At 60.4% G+C, this 7,733-nt stretch overlaps 2 protein-coding genes across 11 annotated transcripts in view; one reads left to right on the top strand and one right to left on the bottom strand.

Moving 5' to 3' along the window:
* Positions 1-265: 265 nt before the first annotated feature.
* On the top strand, positions 266-4,327 carry LPXN (leupaxin). Its single transcript, XM_086748676.1, has 9 exons — positions 266-946; positions 1,803-1,945; positions 2,079-2,134; positions 2,462-2,567; positions 2,643-2,792; positions 2,883-3,056; positions 3,130-3,211; positions 3,519-3,667; positions 3,749-4,327. Exons 1-9 carry the CDS (start codon positions 934-936, stop codon positions 4,013-4,015), a joined length of 1,140 nt encoding a protein of 379 aa, XP_086604802.1. The 5' UTR covers positions 266-933; the 3' UTR covers positions 4,016-4,327.
* A 918-nt stretch (positions 4,328-5,245) lies between these two features.
* The window catches only part of CTNND1 (catenin delta 1), a 31,284-nt gene continuing 28,796 nt past the window's right edge, over positions 5,246-7,733 (bottom strand). For 4 of the 10 annotated variants that reach the window (XM_086749445.1, XM_086749447.1, XM_086749448.1 and 1 more), the window contains exons 18-20: positions 7,648-7,695; positions 7,418-7,515; positions 6,893-7,252 (exon numbers count right to left, since the gene is read on the bottom strand). In XM_086749445.1, the coding sequence (XP_086605571.1) occupies positions 7,148-7,252; positions 7,418-7,515; positions 7,648-7,695 (251 nt within the window). In that variant the 3' untranslated portion in view covers positions 6,893-7,147. Of the gene's footprint in view, positions 7,253-7,417; positions 7,516-7,647; positions 7,696-7,733 lie in introns of all 10 variants that reach the window. The other 6 variants (XM_086749449.1, XM_086749440.1, XM_086749442.1 and 3 more) reach the window with 4 other exon arrangements.

Genomic DNA, 7,733 nt, shown 5'->3' with positions numbered 1-7,733 from the left:
TTCGCAGAAAGATGGTGTGTTTTAACCCAACCTAGCAACTAAGCACCATACAGCCACTTGCTCACTCTCCCCTGGTGGGACAGGAGAAAGAATCAGAAAAAAGGGAAAATTTGTGAGTTAAGAAAAAGACAGTTTATTAAGCAAAGCAAAAGCTGCACATGCAAGAAAAGCAAAACTGCTTCCCATCCGCAGGCAGGCATCCAGCCATCTCCAGGAAAGCAGGGCTCCATCACACGTAACAGCTACTTGGGAGGACAACCGCCATTGCTCTGGACATCCCCCCTTCCTCGTTCTTGCCCCAGTTTATATGCTGAGCATGACGCCGTATGGTCTGAGATGTCCCTTGGGGTCAGCTGTCCCGGCTGTGTCCCCTACCACTTTCTTGTGCACCCCCAGCCCGCTCACTGGTGAGGTGGCGCGAGGAGCAGAAAAGGCCTTGGTGCTGTGTGAGCATCACTTGGCAATAACGAGACATCTCTGTATTGTCAACACCGCTTCCAGCACAAATCCAAAACACAGCCCCACACCGGCTGCCATGAAGAAAATCAGCTCTCTCCCAGCCAAAACCAGCACAAAAGGGAAGTGTCTGATGCAACGATCTGCACTCTGACTTCCAGCCCAGAAGCCAAGGAGCTTGGGGGTTTGTACGAGTCAGGAGCTCCCTGGACAACCTGCTGGCCAGTTTCTTCCCTATCCAGCCCCAACTCGTGGTGGCTCTCAGCTCCCTTTGCCCCAGCCTCTGCCCCCGCTTTCCGCCACTGCCTGTCACACGTGGTGCAGAGCACACAACCCACAAAAGAAAAACCCCGAGCGACAAACCCCAGCCCTGGGCTGAGGAGCGGAAGTGAAAGCCTGCGCAGCTCAGCCTGCCAGCTCGCCACCCTGCAGGCGCTGGCCCAGCCCCAGGCCACCAGGACCTTGCGCCGAGGCAGGATGGAGGATTTAGGTAAGTGGGGCCCCTCCCGATCCAGTCCCGTGTCCAGGCTTGGCACAGGGGCGTGCTTTTGGTGGCTCAGAGGAGCCTTGTCCTCCCACTACCCCAGGGTCAGATGGGGATGATGCAGAGGGGCAGCAATGGAGCCACGCTCCTGCCCTGCCTCCTCCACCTCAGGGGACGAACGGGGCCCAGGTAGCCAAAGAAGTACTTGACCGAAAATGAAGAGTGCTTGAAGGCAGGAAAGGGGCCACGGCAACGATGCAATCCTGACTGCACGCACAGCGCCAAGCAGCCCAAGGGTGCAGCACAACGTCCAAGGGTGCTGAGAGTCATCCCTGGCCTGGGGTGGGGGAGGTGAGGTCAGGGAAGCTGCCACCCTGCGGGGGGCTTTCCCCTTGTTTCCTGACGTGAGGGCAGCGGAATGCTGAGGGACGGCCAAGATGGCGAGGTGAAAGCAGAAAGAGAGAGGCTTTGCCCTCTCTGCAGGAAGCACCGCCCCGGGTGTGCAGAAAGCATGGAGGTTTAGCTCTTCTGGTCCAGGGCTTGTGCCGGGACAAATTTAAGGACTGGTGGATGTCTCTTTGTAAGCTAGAGATGGCATGCAGGGGAAGCAGGACCCTTGGCACCAGCGGTCCCCCACGCTGTGCGGTGCAGCAGGTGCATCCTGCACTGGGGACGGGGGCTCCAGGCGAGGGTGCTCAGGGCCAGCGCAGCCCCCGGGGCCCTGGCACCTGGCCAGCAGAAGCTGCTGCGACGCTGCTTTTGCTCTTGAGATTGCAGGAGCAGCACGAGACGCCTTGGGAGGGGTGCAGAGCAGGGGTGGCAGCCAGTGGCGAGGGTGCCTGACCCACGTCTCTCCGTGCAGACGCTTTGCTAGCAGAACTGGAGCAGAGCTCTGGCCCAGCCTCCAAGGACTGCATGCTGCAGGTGCCAAGCCCCCGCAAGCAGGATCCGGCCACAACCCCAGCCCTCTGTGGCCATGAGCCACTTGCCTCAGCGACCCTGAAGGTAATGCCTCAGCACAGCAGGGCTGGCGGCTGAGACCCTGCTTGGCTTGTGATAGGAATGGTGGTGCCAGGCAGGCAGTGAAAGGTGCCAGGGAGCATCCTGTGGGCAAGGCCGCAAAGGTTTGTCCTTCCAGGTGCAGCTGCTGCCTCAACCTCAGCCAGTGGGAGAGAGTTTGAAGACAGAGTACAGGTAAAATGCAGCCATAGCGGGGCAAAACCACCTGGGGCTACCCTTTCCGTCGCTTGGAGTCATGCTCCCAGGTCACCTAGCCTCCTGCATGTCTCCCAGAAACCACGTCCTTCCGTGAGCTGAGGCAGGAGGCCGTATCCTGCAGCGCTGCTGGGGTGAGGCTGAGCTTCTGGCAGCTCCCTCCTCAGTGCGGGTGGCCACCCCTCACTGGCATGTCCCCTGTTGTGACCTGTGGGGAATGGGCAGCATCTGGAGGGGTCTCGGTCCCGGGCACCCGCCAGCCCCTGTGTGAAAGCTGCAGCGTCCCTCATTCTCTGCTGTGTCCAGCAGTCGCACACCGGCCCTGCAGCCGCTGCTCCCCTCGCCCCCACCCACGGCAGCCGCCCAGCAGCTGGATGAGCTCCTGGCTGACCTGGGCCACGTGCAGAGCAGGGTGAGCCTTGTCCCATGGGAAAGGAGGTCGGGGGCCTGGCCCCGACCCAGCCCTCACCCTCCTCCTTCCTGGCAGCTAGCGGCTGCGGGCCAAGGAGCTGTGGTTCCAGCAGAGCCCTCGCTGGACAACATGCTGGGCAGCCTCACCCGGGACCTGCAGGAGTTGGGCATCACAGCCGCCCCGACTGGGACCTGCGCTGCCTGCTGCAAGCCCATCGCCAGCAAGGTGAGCTCCCGCGCCTCCATCCTGGTGCCCCCTCCTCAGCTCACAGCATCCCCTGGAGCTGCTCTCACTGCCCCCCTCATCTCCTTACAGGCGCTCACGGCCCTGGGTAAAGCCTGGCACCCCGAGCACTTCACCTGTGCCCGCTGTGGGCAGGAGCTGGGTGGCCGGCCCTTCTTTGAGCGAGGCGGACAGGCGTACTGCGAGGAGGACTACCACCAGGCCTTCTCCCCCCGCTGCGCCTACTGTGCCAGCCCCATTCATGAGGTAAGCCCCCCGCCTCGGCCTCCCACACCACCCCCCACTGCCACCAGCCGCCTCACCTTGCCTCTTCCTGCAGAAAGTCCTCACGGCCCTGGAGCAGACCTGGCACCCCGAGCACTTCTTCTGTGCCCACTGTGGGAAGGTGTTTGGAGATGACGGTATATCCTGGGGAACAGGCATGGGGCTCCTGCCCCCACAGCGGGTGGGGTGTCCCCCCGATAGCCCAGCCCTTGGCCCCGCTGCCCCCACAGCAGGTGGGGTGTCCCCCGATAGCCCAGCCCTTGCCCCCGCTGCCCCCACTCCAGGTGTCCCCCCCATAGCCCAGCCCTTGTACCCGTTGCCCCATCTGACAAGCCCCCATGGTCCTTCCCTTGCCTGCCTTCCCTCCCGTCCTGGGCATTCTCATAGCCATGCCGCACTGTGAGCCTCCCTGGGCGGGTGCCCATCCCAACACCCTCCATGCAGGTTTCCATGAGCGGAGCGGGAAGCCATACTGCCCCCAGGACTTCTTGGCCATGTTTGCCCCAAAATGCCAAGGCTGCGAGCGCCCTGTGACGGACAATTACCTGTCAGCCCTGAGGGGCGTCTGGCACCCCGAGTGCTTCGTGTGCGTGGTGAGTGGGCAGCAGCCCGGCAGGGACACAGATGTGAGTGCGTCCCCAAGTCCAAGCCAGCCTTCCTCATCTTCCTCCTAGGAGTGCCTCAGTGGCTTTGCCAGCGGCTCCTTCTTCGAGCTGGAGGGTCGTCCCTACTGTGAGCTCCACTTCCACCAGCAGCAGGGCAGCATCTGCCACGGCTGTGGCCGCCCCGTGACCGGCCGCTGCATCACAGCTGCAGGGCGCAAGTACCACCCTGAGCATTTCATCTGTGCCTACTGCCTGGGCCAGCTGCACAAAGGCACTTTCCACGAGCGCGGCAACAAGATGTACTGCCAGGCCTGCCATGACAAGCTCTTCCTCTGATCCCTGGCCCCCCAGCCCCGACCCCCTCTCCCAGCCACCCTTTCCTGCCTGGCTGAATGCCCCCAGTTTGTCCCCACCATCAGTACCCCAGGCATCACCCCTGCTGAGCCAAACATGCCTTGTATTGTCCCACCCGTCAGCGTCCCTGGCATTGGTCCTGCTGAGCCCCATGGCCCCAGCCTCTGCCAAGGCAGACATCCAGGCCCTCATTCCTTGTCCCCCTCCTCCCAAGACATTCCTGGCATTGTCCCAGCCAAGCCACATGTCCTGGCATTGTCCGCTCCCCCTGAAGCAATAAAACACCTGGCCCTACCTTTGCTCGGCTCGCTGGCAGCTTTGGGGACAAGCGCAACGCAAAGTGGGAGGCCTGGAACCCCCACAGTCTCCAGCTCCCAGGGTGCTGCCAGCCAGGGGTGACCCTGCCCCAGCTGCCTTGCCCCTGCAGCCCAGCCTCCCCGGGGGAGCCGTTCAAACTCCAGCCGTGCCGCACCGCGCAGGAAACCAGCACCAGCCCTGCAGCACACGGGCCTGCGTCCCACTACGACAGGATAAAACGCTGCTCCACACCCTGCTGAAACCTTCCCAACAGCAGCTCAGCCTCAGTAAAAAGCTGGTTTGAAACAGAAGCCAGACAGCTGCTTCCAAAAGCTATTTCTACAACCTTACAGAATCTCTTTCTGTATTTATTCTCACACGCAGACACGGGTGAAAGCAAAGTGAGGTAACACGGTGCTCCAGCCCGGCTTGGCTGTTCCCCAGGAAGGGACGAGCATGCCTGCGGGCCAGCCGTGCTCTGCCGGGCAGTCCCTGCCCCTGAGGGCTCCCCAGCCCGGTTCTGAAGGACGCACTCAGCACTACAGAAGTTACGGTATTTCTTCACATACGCAGAGTCCACAAGCCACCAGGCAACATTCAGGGAACGGCTTCCAGCAGGAAGACCCCATGCCCCGTGAGAGGGAGGGCTCTCACAGACCTGCTGGGGAGCCCCAAGCTCCTCCTTTGGTGCATAAAAAGCAATGTTCTGGTGCTTTTACTATTTCCTCCCATCTTTTGCTAGAAAGAGGAGGAAATGTCACTCCAGCCCAAGAAAAGCTTTGCCACAAAGGGCATCGTTCAGAGCCACACACAGCCAAGCATCACTCCAGAGCACAGCCCTGCCCCTGGAAGACTCAGTCCCACCTGCAAAGCTACAACAGCCAGGGCGGCAGCCTCAGGTGGAATGCACACAGACACACTTTAAAAACTTTATTTATATAAAAAATCATTTTGTTTTAAAAGCGTTACAAGAGTGTGCACAGGAATCAGACAAGGAATGGCTTGTGCTCCCCGCTCCTCTCCTCCCGAGCCCCACTCCCTGCCAGGGCAGGGGAGGAGAGAAGGGGGAAGCTTTTTTTTTGGTTCATTTGGAATTAAAAATTAAAAAGGAATTAGTGTTTTATATATTTAAAGGAAAAGAGAAGAGTTAGACCCCAGAACAAAACCAAACTGAGCTGAGGTGGGGCTGGAGCCAGGAAGGCTCAGCCAGAGCCAGGAGGCGCAGCCGGAGCGGAGGAGCAGGCAAGAGCAAGGCACCAGTTCTGCCCGCTGCAGCCCCTCTGCTCCCCATGCAAGCCTGTGGTTCGGAGGGAGCCCCGGGCTGCGGAGGACTCCCGCTCCAGTTTGCGGCCTCCTACAGAGGCTTCCAGTTGCACAGGGAGCCCGAGGGCTCCCCAGGAGATCACAGCACTTAGATGTGCCCCCCCCACCACAGCGGAGAGGAGGAGGATGCACCCGTCCTGGCTCCTACCCAGCCCAGTCTCCCCAGGACGTGATGCAGACGAACCCTGCACCCTATCAGTGAGGGCAGGGGGGCTGGGATCCCCCCCCAAACAGGCTTCCAGCCCCACTGCAGACAGTTAAGGCCCCTGGCACGGGAGGGAAGTGCTCAGCCCTGCCAGAAGCCCAGGAAAGACCCCTTCCCCAGCAGAGAAGCCAGACAGTACGATTCAGAGCTATTTCACAGTGGCAAAAGAAAGGCACATGTCAAGAGAAAGTCAGAGGCGCACCGCCGCGGACAGCCAGTGCGCCGGGGTGAGGGGGGATCCTGGCTCCACCTGCTCGCTGCCCTGCTCCTCACGCCTGGCACACAGTGCACCCCAAGAAGCCTGCCTCTCCCCTAAAGCCCTGCCGCATCTCCTTCCACAGGGACCCATTGCCACCCGTGTGGGGAGGCCCATCCCAGGCCCCCCACGTAAGGATCCCTCCTCACACAGCCACCGGGTGGGGGACAGCGGCCCCACACCGACCCCTCTGCGGGATCCAGAGCCAGATCCCCCTTCCCGTGCCCCCGAAGCCTCATCTAGAGCAAAGTAAGAGAAGTTATTGCTGGTTTTCCTTCCCCTCACCCCCCATGACTCCAGCCTCCCTCACCCTGGTCCCGCCGCCACCAGGGAGGGATGATCCCATTGTCCCCATGGCCCTGGCCGAAGGGTGATCCCACACAAAAATATATCCTATAGGCAATAAAACAAAATTAAAAAAAAAGGCGACAAGTGAGGTCCCAATCTCTGTCCCTGCAGACGTCTCCAAGCAGAGAGAAGGCATGGGAGAGAAGGCAGTTCCTGGTCAAGGCAGAGTCAGTGTCCTTTTGCAGCATCCACGCCAGACGATCCGGCAGAGCCAGGCAGGAGGGTTTTACTCTCTGGAGGAAGGAGGCGATGGAGTACAGGGAGGAAGAGCTGTCAGGTGAGGTGACCCAGAACGTGGAGGTGCAGAGGTCTAGAGGAGGCAGAGTGGCCCAGGCTGCCCCAGAGGACCAGGTCCCGTTATTTGGCTGGCTAGTTGGCACAAACAGTCCAGCAAAAAATCCAAAAATAAGACAAGGTAAAAGTCGGTCCATCCCACCATGAAGAGTTATATATATATTTATATATATAATATATTATCAACCCAGACTGAGAGGAGGCAGGGACGGCAGCTAGATCTTCTGCTGTGGAGAGAGAGTAAGAGACATTAGGACACCCAGAGAGGCAGCGAGCAGCGCAGCGCAATCATGGCCCCGATGGAGCAGGCAGCAGTTTCAGGCAGCAGCTATCAGCAGAATTTGGCTGGGCAAAGCACCCCTAGTAGCGCAGCAGGATCTGTCACCGCTGTTCAGACTGGGCAGGACACTGCGGGACATACCGACACAGGGGAAAACACGGCCGCATCCTCCTCCGCCTCCTCTACCTCAGGCTGCGGTTCCTGCCCCTCCTCCTGCTGCAGACACACAGGGGTTAGTAGGGGGAACAAGCGGGGGGGCGTGTGGGGGGTGTTAGTTGTGGAAGCCCAGTTCTCCCCTCCTCCTGCCAGCCAGGACAGCGATGTATCGTCTCCTGCAGCCCAGTCCTGCTCACTCCTCCCTCGTTAGGAAGAGCTGCTCACCATCAATGGCGCTGCCTTCACCGGCTCCAGATCTCCGAGGTCACCAGATCGGTCCAGTGTCCTGCTGTGGTCCCTCTCGTTGAGTGTGGAATAGTTTTCTGGAGAGGAGAGAGGACAGTCAGCCATGTCACCTCCACGGGAGGCAGTACCATTCCCGTAGGAGATGCGAGCTCTGCCCCCGCCCCGCACACCAGGGAGGCAAGATGCCCCCCTTCCAGTCCCTCACCTACCTGGTCCCATGTTGCTCATCTGGATCTCTTCCCGGGAGGACTTCTTGTCTACAAACATCGGAGAGCAGATCAGACACAGCCCCCAC

The sequence above is a fragment of the Chlamydotis macqueenii genome, chromosome 5 (assembly GCF_036417535.1).
Source record: "Chlamydotis macqueenii isolate bChlMac1 chromosome 5, bChlMac1.mat, whole genome shotgun sequence".
NCBI lineage: Eukaryota > Metazoa > Chordata > Aves > Otidiformes > Otididae > Chlamydotis > Chlamydotis macqueenii.
Note: the sequence above shows the minus strand (reverse complement) of the source record. Positions and strands in the feature narration are given on the sequence as shown.

Coding starts and splice junctions, on each gene's coding strand:
- LPXN (XM_086748676.1), top strand. Junction 1,946..2,078: donor TTGCCTCAGCGACCCTGAAG/GTAATGCCTCAG, acceptor TTGTCCTTCCAG/GTGCAGCTGCTGCCTCAACC. Junction 3,057..3,129: donor GTGCCAGCCCCATTCATGAG/GTAAGCCCCCCG, acceptor CTCTTCCTGCAG/AAAGTCCTCACGGCCCTGGA.